The 17,990-nt window shown below is 37.8% G+C and overlaps 1 protein-coding gene across 1 annotated transcript in view; it reads left to right on the forward strand.

Annotated features, from left to right (window-relative positions):
• mgl (low-density lipoprotein receptor-related protein megalin) overlaps positions 1–17,990 on the forward strand; it is a 1,043,262-nt gene that overhangs the window by 846,362 nt on the left and 178,910 nt on the right. Inside the window, exon 64 of the mRNA XM_090381453.1 lies at positions 15,321–15,460. Coding sequence (XP_090237579.1) covers positions 15,321–15,460 — 140 coding nt within the window. The remainder of the gene's footprint in view (positions 1–15,320; positions 15,461–17,990) is intronic.

Below are 17,990 nucleotides of genomic sequence, written 5' to 3' on the forward strand. Positions count from 1 at the left end.
AAACCCCAAAAAGCCATTACTGAAATCATCATAATATTCAAGATATTCAATGTCACCATCGTTCATGTTATGAGCAATCTCTGAGTCAGATGAATCTGTTTCCTCATACAAAAGGTTGTCTTCCGTGCCATCAAGAGCATTGGTTATGCCACACTTCTTAAACGATCATACTATTGTCTCCATTTTAATTTCATTCCAAGCATTTTTGACCCACTGGCAAACCTGTACATTGGTAGGTCTTTTGATGCACCCTGTTGATGTTAGTTCATGCTGTGGGAGCATCGTCCATTTATTCCATTCTTCACGCATGTAGTCCTTGAAAGGCTTATTTATTGATACATCCAGGGGTTACAATTGACCCATTAACCCTCCAGGAATTACAGCCATTTGCGTGTTTAAACTTTAATCTTATCTTAGTACAATTTTTTTTTTTTTTTAATGTGAACCCCAAACACGAGAGGTATTAGAACCTATAGTACTTAGTACCGTGCTTGGGTTGGAGGTTGAGAAGACGAAAGAAGATATTTGTTGACATTGGACTTGAACTTCTGTAGATTGTAATTTTCAGGAAATATGTATGAAGGAAGGTTGTTCCAGAAAACGGCAGTTGAATGAATAAATGAGGAAGATGAAAAGTTGGTTCTGTGGGTTTGAAGTTGGACAGTAAATGGATGTTGGCTGGTGGCGGCACATGTTCGGACTGTTTTGAAAGAGAGAGTGGGAACTATAGAAGCCAATTCAGAAGAACAGTGCCCATGGAAGTATCTGTAGAAGAGGCATGCAGCAGAAACAGTGCATCTATGAGAAAGCGAGTGGAGAGACTCTGTTAGAGATGAATCATTAATTAACCTAACTGTCCTCTTCTGAATGGAATCAAGAAGCCTGAGAGAGATTTTGGGGGCACCACCCCAGATGTGGGAACAATATTCCATGGCAGGGCGGATTTGCGATTTATACAGAGTGAGCAGCTGTTTGGAAGAAAAGTAACGGATAGAGTGAAAGAGAAAACCAAGTTTTTTAGATGCAGAGGAAGCAATATTTGTAATGTGCTTGTGCCAAGAGAGATTAGAAATCAGGGTAATCCCCAAAAGAGATATATCATTTTGCCTAGAAATCGGAGTGTCACTAAAGATAACCATAGGAGCAGAAGAATCCTTTTTGCGAGATATAAGACAAGACTGAGTTTTAGAAGGGTTGAAATCAACTAAGTTGTCTTTGCCCCACTGGAGAATTACCTGAAGATCGGCAATTAAGGAATTGGTAGCAGATTTTCGAGAAGTTGAAGCTGATTGAGCAGGACAAGGTTTCTCAAAATGGAAAGTTGAATGCAATGTGCTATCATCGGCAAAACTGTGGATAGGATTTCCAGTCACTGGAAGAAGGTCATTGATATACAAGAGGAAAAGAGTGGGGGAAAGAACTGAACCTTGGGGGACACCGGCATTAGTGGAGAAGTTATAAGACAGTTAGTTAGGTGAGACCGGAACTGATCCCACACAAGAAGCGACGGCTTCTTGTGAAGTCCACCAGGACGGCGTGACCACACCTTTTCCAGCCAAAACCTCATTCCATGCTCATCCATCCATCCTTTGGGGTGAACTTGAATAAAAACTCCTGCTGGAATGCTTTCTTTCGTCATTGTTTTCCTTTTAAATATTAGTAATGGTGGTAACTTGGTACCATCAGCACAACATGCCAGCACTGCTGTAAAATGGGATTTCTCATTGCCGGAAGTTTTAATGGTCACAGATTTAGCACCCTTAAAATCAACTGTCTTATTAGAGGGAACGTCAAATGTCAATGGAACTTCATCCATATTTGCAGTTTGACTAAGTTCAAAGTCATTTTCTTTTCTGACTTTGATAATATATCAGTGAAAATCAATAATTTTGTTTCGTACTCCTCAGGCATTTTCTGTGCTATTTTTGTTCTTGTTCGCATTTCTAATCCGTGTCTCTTCATAAATCTATAGCACCAGCCCATAGCACCTGTAAAGTCATCATGCCCTCTTGCAGCTGCCCTCAATTTAGTTTCAGAAATTATATTTTTAGTCGTTACCACAATACCTTGGCTCCTCTGATCTGTAACCCACATCTTCATCTCATTCTCCAGTTCCTCCCATCTAGCTTTTTGCTTGTGAAGGTTGTGTTTTGACTTTATTGCTTGTCGAAGTTTCTCCTCTTGCTTTCGCCAGGCATGTACCATTTTCTCAGTAGGAGGTGGTCCAAATGTCTTTCAGCAGCACGATTCCCATATTGCTTTGCAAATTCTATTACTTGTAATTTAAAGGCAATTGTGTAGCAATGCCTTCTCAACAACTGCATCATAACAGGGTGTCCTGAAATTTATAAAAAAATTATTGATAAAGAAAATAATAATAATAAAATTAAATACGGTAATATATTTTTCTCAAAATAATGGTATACGCTTGGGTAAATGTTCAACCAATAATGAAATGTTTGTTTCTGAAAAAAGCTGACAGAATTAACTTAACAGAAATTCTTACTCACCCTAAGACAAATACAGGCGTCACTTTCTCTTTGTAAAAGACGGTTGGAATTTAAAAATCCCGATCCAATCTAATTAGCCCGCCATACCATAAAAGCATGAGATCATAGAGGAATACCATAAAATCGCGAAATCATATTATAGAGGAAGCAAACACATGGGAAAATGAAACAAGTTTTTACTTACGTCTGATTGTGAGATTCATATCACGCAGATTTCAACAAATTTTCCATGAAAAAAAGATTACTGGTATGTATTGTTGCCATAGATTGTAACCACATTATTAATTATTAAAAATTAATAATTATTATTATTAAAAATATATTTCAACAGATAAATCTTAAGTAAAATTGGTGTGAATTTCAAAGGGAAGTCTTCAGAACTCAGTTTATCGGCACTGCATTATCGAAAATGCATTGCCGGTAGTCTTTAGGCTTAATCTGACATTGACCATACAAGACGTAGGGTAATTTTCCGAGTATTTCTTCACAAAAAAAACCGCGTCTTATAAGCCGGAAAATACGGTAATTGGGAATTTAAAAATTAATTGCCAATTATCACTTGCTATAAATGCCACGCCTCATCAAACAATTCAGTTTCAATAAATACATAAACAGTACATAAGGTATTACAGATACTTACTTGATAACAAAACAAAAATACTCCTACACTAAAACACCAACCGCACCAAACTCTAGTAATTTGTAACAGATTCGTGAGTGAAATGTTAGTTCCGAAAGCTATTAAAAAAGACGATGCTCTGTTACATGTGAGTCAGCAAAGTAGTGATTTCAGAGGCTTTAAAAGACTACTGTGCTTGCTTATTGGTTCCCAATTAGTTGCAAATAGTTTTCAACTGCCTCCACAAACAAATCTAATATTGTTTCTTGAGCAATATCATCACAGGGTTCTTCACTCGTGAAATTATCTCCACTAGGAAAAAACTGAAAGTGTTTAATTTAAGCATTAATGATAATATGTATTCTACTTCAGATTCACTTAGTTCACATAGATATTTCATATAATATGTAGGGATATTCGCATAAGAGTTTACTAACTTCTCATATTAAATTATAGTTTTATTCAGTAACGGTAATAAAGATGAGTGTAAAAATTTAAAATGAAACAATTTTATTTTTTTTTTAGAACTGAGATTTGAAGCCCCCTTGATTTAAGAGGCCCTGGACGCGTGCCTCGTGCGCCTGTGCGGAAATCCGCCACTGGATACATACACTTACACCTAAAAGTTCATCTTTCTTAATTTTTCTTAAGAAAAATGTTTTCTTAATTTTTCGTGTTTCATTTTTCTTAATTTTCAAAGTTTTTATTAAAATATTTATTTTAATAAAATTGGAAAAGAAGTTGGTTCAACTTCTTTACCAATTTTTAATTTTTATTAAAATATTTTCTATTATATGTAAAAATAAAAAAAAACATAATATTTAAGAAATTTCTAAAATATTCTTGAATAATCTAGAAAAGAGTATATGAGAGAAGAGTAATAAATATTATACAGTTGTAATTAAACTGAATGGGTCAGTTTAGAGAATGTAAAACTATAGAGCTTTATTAAGTGTTCTATAAAAATTATAATTTTAGTTGTTGTTATTTGGTTTTTAGGAGCATTAGCAACTAAGGCCATATTGCTCCGGAGATATGCGGTGGTCATTCCCTGACCTTTCCGCATCCTCCGTATTTGGTGGTCACGGGCTTGAACCCCGGTCTAATCAAGAATCATGTGCTACGCACTGCTGCTCCTGGCTATGGAGGCACCATAATTTTAGTTATCAATTGATAAAGAAATAACTATATTTACTTTTTGCTCTTCTATTAATTACAAAAAGAGAACAAAAATGAATTTAATTTAATTTAAAAAAATCTAATACACCTGAAATGTAAATGTACATTAACTAACCCATTGAACTCAGCAGTGGCAAAATACTGTCTTCCCCAATGATGACTTTGTGCTCTGGTGTTTCATTCACATGTGAAACATTGAATTTTAGTGTAATCATATTGTGACTCAACAATACATAGAAGCCGTGTCTTCAAAAAATACCCATTTATATCCTTCATATTTCTAAAAGGTTTGAGATGTTCATACAGTTTCTTTAAGTATACTGAAGATGCATTGGGAACAGAAGTATTTATTGTCATTTATCTAAACCTTGGTTTTCCAATAGATGTGCTAAGACTGTTCAAGATAAGAATGTTACATATTGCAATTGGCTTGTATCCAAATCTCAAGGTTCATTTTCTGCCTATACCAAAGATTGCAACAATTGTAAAGCAGTTATTAATCAGTCTAAACTAGATTTTGAACAGGCTAAGAGCAGAGAATTCACCCCTTGTCTAAACAGTAGTCGAGCATTTTGGTCTCTTGCCAAAATTGCAATTTTTGCCCATCTGTATTCCCACCTCTGCTAAAATCTGATGTTCTATTGCCACTTCAGTTAAAGTTAAAGCTGACCTGCATGCATCCTACTTTTCTTCTAACCCTGCTATTCAAAATCTTGGTAAAGCACCTCCTATGGTCTTCCATCAAAATATCAGATGAGTTTTGAACACATGGACCTGTATCAGGACCTGGAGTTTTCTTGGAATCAAAAAAGCTCCAATTCCTGATGGTATTTCTCTTCTTGTTCTCAAAAATCTGTGCTCCTACCTTATCCTATTCTATATCACTTTTTACTCTATTATTGCCACAGGTGTTCTTCTGCTTGAAAATTCTCTTATCCATCGAGTTAGCATTAGCATTAGTAGAGGCATTTGATGCAAGAAAGCAAACTTATGCAGCATCAGCCAAAAAAAAAAAAAAAAAAACCACTTCCACTTCACCCCTCTGTTCGTTCAAAATACCTGTCCAGCTGAGCCTTAAACTTATTTAGGCTATCAACTTCCACGACAAGGGATGGAAGTCTGTTCCACCAACCAACCACCCGCTGGCTAAAGGCAAATTTCCGCACGTCTATCCTACATTTGTCTTTCCTCAATTTGAATTTATGCCCTCTCAGGTGATTATTCTGAGCAAGAGGAAGAATCCCATCAGCATTGAGCATGCTCAAACCATTCAAGGCTTTATACACCTCTATCAGATCACCTCGCTGGTGCCTAGTCACAAGACACTGTAATTTGCAAAACTTAAGCCTTTCTTCGTAAGAGCACCCCTTTGTTCCATTCACTAATCTTGTTGCCCTTCTCTGTACTTGTTCCAGCAGCTCTACATCCTTCTTGAAATGAGGCCTCCAGACCTGTATACAGTACCCCAGGTGTGGCCTGACCATTGCCTTATACAAGGGAATAATCACCTCCTTATCCCTGCTAGAAAAATTCCTATATATCATTGACAATACACCATGAGTTACTCTTGCAGCCTGTCTGCACTGTTCAGAGAACTTCATATCTGCCTGCACAACCACCCCCAGTCCCTTTCATTCTTTACCACTGTCAGTGGTACCACAGAGTTGATACGTTGCTCTGGGGGTTGCTGTTTCCCGTATGTAGTACTTTACATTTGTCAATGTTAAACTTCATTTGCCACCTCTCAGCCCATCTGCTCAACCTTTCCAGATCCTGTTGCAGCAGCATAGTGTCAGTATAGTCCTTGACAACCCTGTCAACCTTCGTATCGTCTGCAAACTTGGACATTAAGCTTGATATATACCATCATCAATATCATTTATAAATACAGAAAACAATAATGGACCAAACACTGAACCCTGAGGGACTCCACTAATAACATTAGTCCACAATGAGCAGTGTCCATTGATTACCACTCTCTGTCTTCTCCCCCTCAACACCCCTTTATCCATAGCAGAAATTTGCCTCCAGTGCCACACTGCTCCAATTTGTGTAGCAGTCTTCCATGTGCAACAGTATCAAAATCCTTTCTAAGATCCAAGTATATAATATCAAAGTTATTCCCTGCATCCAGTTCTTTTTTGACTGCATCATAGTATCCAATCAAATTGGTCAGGCAAGACTTCCCCTTAACAAAACCATGCTGTGTCCGAGCTATAACTGAAGTCTTGTCTAGATGATCCTGCAGTGCTTCTTTAACCAGTGCCTCCATTAATTTTCCTGGAACAGAAGTTAAACTCACAGGTTTATAATTACTTGTGTCAGCCTTTGATCCTCCTTTGTGAATTGGGGTCACATTCACACATCTCCAGTCTGTGGGTACCTCCCCTGAGTCCAAGGAAGCTCTCATAATTATGGCTAAGGGTTTGCTTACTTCCTTTGCTGCCTCCTTTAATATAACTGGATAGATCCCATTCACCCCAGGTGCCTTTCTTGTGTTTATCTTCAACAATTTCTCCTCCACTTTACTCTCAGTTATTACAAGATTCTCTAGCTTACTGCCAGAGTTGAATACACCTCTGGCATTCCCCTTGCTGAATAACTCCTCATGTGTGAATGTCGATGCAAAATCCTGAGTTCCTAAAAAGAGTGACAATTCCCTCCTATCCAATTCATCCTATTGCACTCACCTCTACTCTTTCTAAAGTAAGGGAGAAATCTATCACCCACCACCTCCTAAATTGCCTTGAAACTTTTCATCTCATCAAATATCACTATCTATTTGATTGCCTTCCATCTGATCGGCGATCGCTAATATGGATTCTGTTGGTGTTAATCCACTTGATATACTGGCTTACGTTACTCATCTAAAAACAAATTCAATGAAAAAGTTTGGTGAAACTCAAACATTTGCTTTTTGCTTTTTTTTTTTTAATTGCCAACTGTTTTTTATAATTGGGTATTTAGTTTTCTCTCTTGACTGCTCAATGTAGGTAATGGTAGATGACTCTTTGTCTTCTAACTTATCCACTAACGTTCCCCAAGGTTCAACGCTTTCTCTAACTCATTTCCTCTTATATATGACTTTCATCCATTGACTCGAAAACCTACCTATAGTTTTTCTCATGATAACACATTGCATTCATCTTCCAGTTTGAGAAACCTTGCCCTGCACAAACAGTTTCAACTTCTCAAATATCCACTACCAGTTCCTTAAATGCTGATCTGTAGGTAATTCTCCAGTGGGGCAAATATAACTTAGTTAATTTAAATCGTTCCAAAACTCAATTCCATCTTACATCTCACAAAAAAAAAGGGATTCTTCTGCTGCCATGTTTACCTACGATTGTACTCAGATTTCTATACAAGATCACATATCTTTATTATGGATTACACTGTCTTCTAATCTCCCTCTTGGCATAAGTACATCACAAATATAACTTCCTCTTCATTAAAAACACTTGATTTTTCTCTTTCACTCTCAGCATTGCTTTTCTTCGAAACAGCTGTTCATTCTGTACAAATCTCAAATCCACCCTACTATGGAATATTGTTCCCACATCTGGAGAGGTGCCACTGTAACCTCTCTCAGGCTTCTACGCTCCATTCAAAAGAGGGCAGTTAGGTTAATTAATGATCTGTCTCTTACAAAGTCTTTCCACCTCTTTCTCATAGTTGTTCTGTTTTTGCTGCATTTTTTTTATAGATATTTCGATTGCACTGTTCTGAATTGGCTCAATTCCCACTCTCTCCCAAACCTGTCTGAACATGTATGACAACCAGTCAACATCCATTTACTGTCCAACTTCGAACTCACAAAACCAACTTTTCTTCTTCCTCATTTATCTCTTCAGTTTCAGCTTTCTGGTACAAACTTCCTTCTCATGTATTTCCTGAAAATTACAATCTACAGAAATTCAAGTCTAATGTAAACAAGTACCTTCTTTCATCTCTGAACTTTCAACCCACACATGGTACTAAGTACTATTGGTTTTAATACCTACCTTGTTTTCATTGAAAAAGAAAAAAGTGTGCTTTGCCTTTATGAAGAAGAAACCTTTCAGACTTGTTTTGGAGGAATCATCGAAGAGTCTCCACTCACTTGGTTCTTATACTGGCATTCCTAAGGCTGTCATTAATAGCTGAAATATTATTGCAATAAACAAATGAATCTTCCTGAGAAATCTATGGAATAATCAAGAATCATCCCCATCTCTCTCTCTCTCTCTCTCTCTCTCTCTCTCTCTCTCTCTCTCTCTCTCTCTCTCTCTCTTTCTTTTCATGGTGTCAATACCAAGAAAATAATGTTCTGCGAGAGTGAGAGAAAGTTTTTTATTTATTTTTTTTTTGATTTCAAACAAATGTTTTAAGGGCACAAAAAGTGATATAGTTGTACATGTTGGCACTAATGATATTAAGAGTAGGAGACCGGCAGAATTACTTAACAAGTACAGGTCACTGTTGAAAAAAAAGCCGTGAATTAGGGTTGAATTTGAAAGTGTCTGCAATTCTGCCCAGACACGATAGGAGGGAGTATATGATGAGAGCCTTGTCGATCAATTCTGCCCTGGAAAGATTGTGCATGGCTCAAGGGGTAGAATTTTTTTCAGCCTGGTCTGTACTTGTTAACAGAAGGGACTGCTTCTACAGGGATGGGATACACTTAAATAGAAAGGGTGCAAGAATATTTGCTGATGCTATCGAGGCAGTGTTAGGTGGGTCGGAAAATTGCTATCTTGGGGGGATACAAGGACTAATAGTTTAACAGTAGCCACTGGCAGAGGTGAAAGTGATTCTTGCACTGCTTCTATTGGAATGAGCAGAAGCCTGGAAAACAAGATGCAGGATATTTCAGAGACTGCTAGGTGTCATTGTGGTACAAGTAAACACATGGGTTGTGTTAGGGTAGCTAAGAATAGAAACAGGTGCAGGTATACTTGCGTGTACACCAATGCTAGGAGTTTAGTAAATAAATTTGATGAATTTGAGGTATTGCTCAAAACATCAAAGGCAGATATTGTTGGGATATCAGAGACGTGGTGTCACACAGATATAAGGGATGCAGAACTGGAATTTGGGGAGTACAACATCTACAGAAAGGACAGGCAGGATAGGAAGAGAGGAGGGGTTATGCTGTTAGTTAAGAAACACATAAAATCCAAGGAAGTGAAGCCAGTCGACATCGCTGGACAGTGCATTGTCGAGTCAGTTTGGTGTGACATAAGCATTGGGAGATCAAAATTGAGAGTAGGAGTGTGCTATAGGCCTAATCACTCTGATGAGTATAATAAGAAACTGTACAGGGAAATAGAGTGGGCCACTAAATCAGAGAGTCTTATAATGGGGGATTTTAATTTCCCAGATATTGACTGGAATTTGTGGGTTGGTCACACACACACTAGCAAGGCTTTTATGGATTTATTGGATGATTGTTTTCTACATCAGCATGTTTGGGAAGCAACTAGAGGGAGTAATACTCTTGATTTGATTATCAGTAGTGATTATTCATGCATTTAGTATCTGCAGATAGAGGAACCACTAGGTGGCAGTGATTGCAGTGTGCTGAATTGGGATTTACTCAAAGAGGTAACTACCATCAGAGATAAAGGGAAGGGTTATTGCTTTTGTAAAGGCGACTACGATGGTCTGAGACAGTATTTAAACTCTATACAGTGGGACCAACTGATGATGTTACCAACAGCAAATTCAAAATGGGAAGCATTCATAGAACTTATCTTGGAAGCTACTAGGCTTTACATACCAACTAAGAAATATTGTTCAAGGGTTAGGCCTAAATGGATGTCAGATGAACTAATGAGACATATGTCAGAGAAGAAAAATGCATGGGATACATATAAATTAACACGAGACACAGAAGCCTATGATAGATATAAGTTGATCTGTAACCAAGTTACAAAGGAGGTTAGGCAGGCGAAGGCAAATTACAAGAAATCTTTGGCAAGGGATGCAAAGAAAAACAGCAAAGAGTTCTTTACTTATGTAAACTCTAGAAGGAAGGGGATGAATCAGATTGGTCCACTTGATATCGTTGGTTCAACTGTTGATGATCCTGCTCAGGTAGCTAACAAACTAAATTAATATTTTGCATCGACATTCACAAATGAGAAGTTATTTAGCGAGGGGAAAGCCAGAGGTGTATTCAACTCTGGCAGTAAGCTAGAGAATCTTGTAATAACTGAGAGTAAAGTGGAGGAGAAATTTTTGAAGATAAACACAAGAAAGGCACCTGGGGTGGATGGGATCTATCCAGTTATATTAAGGGAGGCAGCAAAGGAAGTAAGCAAACCCTTAGCTATAATTATGAGAGCTTCCTTGGACTCGGCGGAAGTACCCATAGACTGGAGATGTGCAAATGTGACCCCAATTCACAAAGGATGATCAAAAGCTGACACAAGGAATTATAGACCTGTGAGTTTAACTTCTGTTCCGGAAAAATTAATGGAGGCACTGGTTAAAGAAGCACTGCAGGATTATCTAGACAAGACTTCAGTTATAGCTTGGACACGGCATAGCTTTGTTAAGGGGAGGTCTTGCCTGACCAATTTGATTGGATACTATGATGCAGTCACAAAAGAACTGGATGCAAGGAATAACTTTGATATTATATACTTGGATCTTAGAAAGGCTTTTGATACTGTTGCACATGGAAGACTGCTGCACAAATTGGAGCAGTGTGGCGTTGGAGGCAAATTGCCACTATGGATAAAGGAGTAGTTGAGTGGGAGAAGACAGAGAGTGGTAATCAATGGACATTGCTCATAGAACGTATCCACTAATGTTATTAGTGGAGTCCCTCAGGGTTCAGTGTTGGGTACACTGCTGTTTTCTGTATTTATAAATGATATTGATGATGGTATATCAAGCTTAATGTCCAAGTTTGCAGATGATACAAAGGTTGGCAGGGTTGTTAAGGACACTACTGACAGTACACTGCTGCAACAGGATCTAGAAAAGTTGAGCAGATGGGCTGAGAGGTGGCAAATGAAGTTTAACATTGACAAATGACAAGTACTACATATGGGAAACAGCAACCCCAGAGCAACGTATCAATTCTATGGTATTACACTGACAGTGGTAGAGAATGAAAAGGACCTGGGGGTAATTGTGCAGGCAGATATGAAGTTCTCTGATCAGTGCAGACAGGCTGCAAGAGTAGCTCATGGTGTCTTATCAATGATATACAGGAATTTTTCTAGCAGGGATAAGGAGGTGATTATTCCCTTGTATAAGGCAATGGTCAGGCCACACCTTGAGTACTGTATACAGGTCTGGAGGCCTCATTTCAAGAAGGATGTAGAGCTGCTGGAACGAGTACAGAGAAGGGCAACAAGATTAGTGAATGGAACAAAGGGTTGGTCTTATGAAGAAAGGCTTAAGTTTTGCAAATTACAGTGTCTGGAGACTAGGCACCAGCGAGGTGATCTGATAGAGGTGTATAAAGCCTTGAATGGTTTAAGCATGCTCAATGCTGATGGGATTCTTTCTCTTGCTCAGAATAATCACCTGAGAGGGCATAAATTCAAATTGAGGAAAGACAGATGTTAGATGTGCAGAAATTTGCCTTTAGCCAGCACGTAGTTGGTTGGTGGAACAGACTTCCATCCCTTGTTGTGGAAGTTGATAGCCTAAATAAATTTAAGGCTCAGCTGGACAGGTATTTCAAATGAACAGAGGGGTGAAGCGGAAGTTTTTTTTTTTTTTTTTTGGCTGATGTTGCATAAGCTTGCTTTCTTGCATCATATGCCTCTACTGCTAATGCTAATGCTAATGCTAATCTCTCTCTCTCTCTCTCTCTGGCTTCTCATGGTGTCAATACCAAGAAAATAATGTTCTGTGAGAGTGAGAGAGAGAGAGAGAGAGAGAGAGAGAGAAGTTCTTTATTTATTTGTTTTTTTGATTTGAAACATATGTTGGAGAGCTAAAATCTCATACTGAGTCATTTAGCTTGTTTTATACAAAATGTTACAGTTTTTATAGAGTTTCACATTAAGAACTCGCTCTGTGATACATCAGATAAACTTTCAGAATCTGATAATGAAATATGAGAGGGGTTCAAAAGAGATTTATATTCACCCAGAAGTAGTAACAGAAAGGTGAAAATTTTTTTGTTTGATTCCTTGAAATCTCTATAACAGCTACACAAATTTTGGTTTCACTCTCACACTTCGTTTTTTTTCCTTTGTGGTGCTGAATGAAGTGAAATATCACAGTGGGTAAAGTGGAATACTGATCAGCGATTTGGTTCCTCTTTCTGCAAGGGAAAACATCCTGGACTGTCCACGAATACACCGAGGACTGTCCATGAATGTGGAAGAACTTTACTGCATGATGTGAAATCCCAGGATGCCCAGCAACTGCTGAAACAGAAAAGAGTGTTGCAAAAATTGAGGCATTAATCCTGGAAGATTGCTGTATTAGCATAAAAGAACTAGCTGTAGAACTCAAAATTAGTGTAGGCTCTATGGAGATCATCATCCATCAACAGTTGCATATAAGTAAAGTGTTTGCTAGATGGGTTTCCATATTTCTGACCCCTTACTAAAAGAAGGAAGGGCATAATGTGCACATGAAATGCTGTTGATGTGTCAGGAAAAGCAAAAGGAGTTTTTTTCATGCCTAGTCACCTTGGATGAAACTTGGATCCATCATTGTGATCCTGAAAATAAACAAATGTCAAAACAATGGAAGCATTCAGAATCATCCCCACCCCCCAAAGGGAAAAGGTGCAACCAAGTGCTGGCATGGTAATGCTGTCAGTTTTTTTGGATCAGCACGGTGTAATACTAACAGATTACCTTCAAAGGGCTGTACTCTGATGGTGAAATATTATTCCAACCTCCTCATAAATCTACTTGCTGCTATAAAATAAAAAAGACAGGGAATGCTGTCAAAAGGTGTGTGCTTCCTCCACAATAATGTCCTTGTGCATTCCTCTCATGCTGCATTGAGATGTGCCCAGGAATGTGGGTTTGAAATATTGTCGCATCCTGCTTATTCCCCCAACCTTGCACCCTCAGATTTCCTTCTTTTTCCTGCCCTGAAGTCCTTCCTTCATGGAAAACACTTTACTGCTGATGATGATGATTTCTGCTGCCGAGTCATGGTTTGAAGGGTACCTCCGTAGCCAGGTGGGCAGGAGCAGCAGTGTGTAGCACATGCTTCTTGAATAGACCGGGGTTCGAGCCCATGACCACCAAATACGGAGGATGCGGAAAGGTCAGGGAATGACCACCGCCATATCCCCGGAGCAATATGGCCTTAGTTGCTGATGCTCCTAAAAACCAAATAACAAAAAAAACAACAACAAAAAACAAACATGGTTTGAAGGACAGTCAAAGGAACTCTACAAAACTGACCTGCAAAAGTGTATTGAGCGGTGGCAAAAATGTGTCATTTTTTCTGATGACTATGTTGAAAAAAGTGTGATGCATGGTGTTTGTTTCAACCTTCTGTCACAACTACTTCTGAATAAATACAAATCTTTTTAACCTCCCCAATCATATAATTAGATGTTTAAATTTCATAATTTAGATGTTTAGATGAAATGTGTTTAGTTTCTGGTTGAGGATGTATACTTAGTTCAGTCCATTTGTAATTGGTCTTGTAGCAGATTTATTTATTTATTTATTTATTTCGTATGATGTGATCGATACACGAAGGAACCAGTTTTTTCTTGCTTCCTTCATGTATTGTGGCCGGGATATCCAACCAACCGGTTGGTTCGGCACCATCGTGATATCCAGCCCGAGGCGGGAATCGAACCCGCGACCTTTGGGTTGCCAGGCAGGCACTTTACCTACCCGGCTAGCCCGGTCGGCTTGTAGCAGATTATAGATGCCAATATGAAATGATATTCATTATTTTTAGTGTTACAGCCTTGCAAATAAAGAGAAATAACAGTCATCTCTCTCTCTCTCTCTCTCTCTCTCTCTGGCTTTTCATTTAATGCCAGGACCATGTGAATAGCAAAAAAAAGAGATAGAGATTTTTTCTTATATTGACTTTATTCTCAACCATTCAAAATCAATATGGTGCCTCCGTAGCCAGGTGGGCAGGAGCAGCAGTGCGTAGCACATGCTTCTTGATCAGACCGGGGTTTGAGCCTGTGACCATTAAATACGGAGGATGCAGAAAGGTCAGGGAATGACCACTACATATCCCCGGAGCAATATGGCCTTAGTTTCTAATGCCCCTAAAAACCAAATAGCAAACAAATAAACAAACATCAAAATCAATATGGCAGCTTTTTTGGTTTATTTTTGTTCATGATTTATTTTTCACCAAGTTTCATCTTGAAATTCATACAATGCTTCTTTTTTAACTAAATCTATAATGTTTGTCCTTTCCTTTTTATAGCAAGCTATCACAGATGCAGAAAAACTTGTCATTTTTATGTATACATAATCTTTTTGCCATTCTATGCTACAAACCTTACAAATGCAGTTCTACTTAGATTGTGTGATTGGTGTAGTTGCTCGGTTATGCATATAGGGAATACAGGAAATAATGCTTTCTATTGGTGGCCTGCCTTTTCCTTATATCTAATGCCATCTTATTCTATGCATTCCTCAACATCTCCTGAAGGTTCTGTGATCATTGGTAACCACTGTTTGCCAACCTTCTAATAACAAAAAAATGCAAAAGTATAGCTTATTTAAAAACATAAAAAAGAGTGCAATATTTTATGAATAATCTGATATGATATAGAAAAAGGATGGCATATTTGAATTCAGCATATATGAATTAAATGCTACATATAATTAACCAGACCCCAAAACCACCACAGGCTTCTCAAGTCATGTGTGATACGAGAGTATTATAAGTACTAATAGCATCATTTTTGTGTTTGGGATTAGTATCAAAAAAAAAAAAACATCTGGCCGTTCCTTCCATATGAGTCTGTTTCATTGCTGAGCTGCTTATGTGTTTCTGTGCAATTATATGATTATATTATGTGCATTTAGTTATCATATCTGAATTTTGTTTTCTAGCTGAACTTTATCGAGAATGTTCTGAAAGTGAATTCCAGTGTGCCAATAAAAAATGCATTCCAGTGAGGTGGCGATGCGATCATGATGATGACTGTGATGATGGGAGTGATGAAAAGGAGTGCACCAATTATGAATGTCAAGTAAGTTATTAGGTTACTACTCAAAAACCATTATAGAGTAATCATGAAAGTAATGAAATGCAGTATCATAAAATTCATTGTCAGTCTCCAAAATCAAAAAGATATGTCAATCCAAGATTTCTGCAGAAAAAGTTATGGTAACTAATTTCTTAGTCTGCTGTGGTGTTTTGCATTTGGACTTTAAAAACCTGATGTTCACCCAGAATAATATGCTGAAATATTAAAATTGAAAAAAATGTCATGCTGTGACTAACAGTGTTACTTTCATTTCCTGCTAAGCAAATTCATTGTACTCACAAGTTCAAAGTTACACATAAAATTCAAATAATTTCATGTGCAATTTTAATGATGAGTTTGTTTCTCTTTCTGTGATATTTATTAAAATTTAACAGGCATATTTAAAGAAATTTAGCTGCAATAAGTTATAAATAGCTGCCATGTATATATTTGAAATTTCCAAAAAAGCTGAAATCTAATTCCTAAACCAGCCAATGCTGCTTCTCCCCTGAAGACGCTGTCATTACGGATCGTGCCCATGGATTTTGGGAACGCAAGTGGCTCGAGAGCTTGCGAATTGGTTCATCCAGTCATAATACTATTAACAGGGACAGGGGGATACGTTTACACCCTCTGTTTGAGGCGGTTGTCCTCAGACGGGATGACCGGTTCTGTTTGACACACTCCCGAGCCACTTCCGTTTCCGATGCGCGCTTGGGGAATGCCGACCTTGTGTCTGATGGACCACATGCATGAGTGCCATGGGCCTGCTACTTAAGGATGTGTCATTGCACTAATAGTACACTGTTGAAGAAGGAGACAGCAGTCTCCGAAAGCTTCAGGTTTTATCACTTTTAATCCAGTTTATTTTAGATAATTTTATTAACTACATTTTTAATGTTTTATCATAGTTTATTTTATTGTAATATTTTAGTCTTCCGATAGTGTATCACAGTATTTCATTATATTCTGTATATTTTATTTTTATAGTAAAATTTTTAATTCCTGGCTGGTGTTGGTCTTTTATTATTGCAGTATAGTTAATGTGTAGCCTATGTTTATATGGGCGGCTATCACAGAATCAGAATTAGCTCCATTAGCAAGGAGAACTATTTGATTTGCCTTGCTGAACTATGTTGAAAATTTATATTGGAAAGTTATATCAGCCACTGGTAAGTGCAGCTGACTTTCGGATCCAAAACAACTTTATCAAGAATTATAAGCTTACGTATGACTAATAATATTTTAGGGCAGAAATCCTCAAACTATGACATTGGTTTGTGCATTTGCATCATTACTACATAGTTGATTTTTTTAGACAAACTGAAGTTCGTACATTGGCATCATTATTGTAACATATCACATTGCGAAATCCTACATAATGAGTTACCTTCCTTATATTTCAAATAAATAACGTTTCCACATTAGAGAAGACCACTGTTAGTTATTTTCAGTTGAGTACTACCACTTAGACAGCACTGTTTCCAAGTTATTTGCTTCTTATCAGTGAGCAGGTAGGTACCCAGAGGTATAAGGTAGGCAACTCTCACTATGTAGGATGTGACTCATTGTGACTTATTTACACAATATGAGAGATGCCAAAGAGTATGTCTTAGACTAATAATATTTTAGGGCAGAAAGCCTCAAAATATGTAAAATTCAAACTATGGCATTGGCTTGTGCATTTGCATCATTACTACCTAGTTGAATTTTTTAGACAAACCAAGTTTGTACATTGATGTCATTATTGTAACATCTTGTGGTGACTTGTTGATAACTTAAATAAATTCAAGGAAGAAATGGACAGACTTTTGGAGTGAATGAATGAGTGAAATGGGAAGGTTTTTTTTTTTTTGGCTGATGCTGTATAAGCTTGCTTTCTTGCATCATATGCCTCTACTAATGCTAATAACAGATGGAAGTTTGTTCAAATAATCAACTACCCACTGGCTGAAGGCAAACCTCCACACATCTATCCAGCAGCCATCTTTCTTTAATTTGAATTTATGCCTCCATGTGCAGTCTGAGAAAGAGAAAGAATACCATCAGCATTGATCTTGCTCAATCAAGTCAAGGCCTCAAATGTCTCTGATTGCCTTGCAGGTGCATAGTCTCCAATCACTGCAGTTTTCTTCTTGGTAAGGCCACTCATTTGTTCCTTTCACCAAGCTCATTGACCTTCTCTGCACCTCTTCCAACAAATCTACATATTTTATAAAATGAAACTTCCAGACCTGTATGCTGTGCTCAAGATGCAGCTTAACCCTTGTACAATAGGATAATCAGCACCTTATCCCTGCTGTTGAAGTTCCTGCATATCATTGACAAAACCCTGTGAGCCGTCCTGTAGCCTGTCTGCACTGCTCAGAGATCTTTTTCATTTTCCACTACCCTGAGTGTAGTACCACACATTTGGTATGTTAATCTGGGATTACTGCTACCCATATGTAGTACTTTTCATTTGTCAATGTTAAACTTCAACTGCCATATCTCAGCCTATCTGACTAATTTGGCTAGACCATTAACTTTTTTT

Source organism: Mastigoproctus giganteus, chromosome 9 (assembly GCF_048544385.1).
Source record: "Mastigoproctus giganteus isolate SK-2022 chromosome 9, ASM4854438v1, whole genome shotgun sequence".
In the NCBI taxonomy this organism is placed as follows: domain Eukaryota; kingdom Metazoa; phylum Arthropoda; class Arachnida; order Uropygi; family Thelyphonidae; genus Mastigoproctus; species Mastigoproctus giganteus.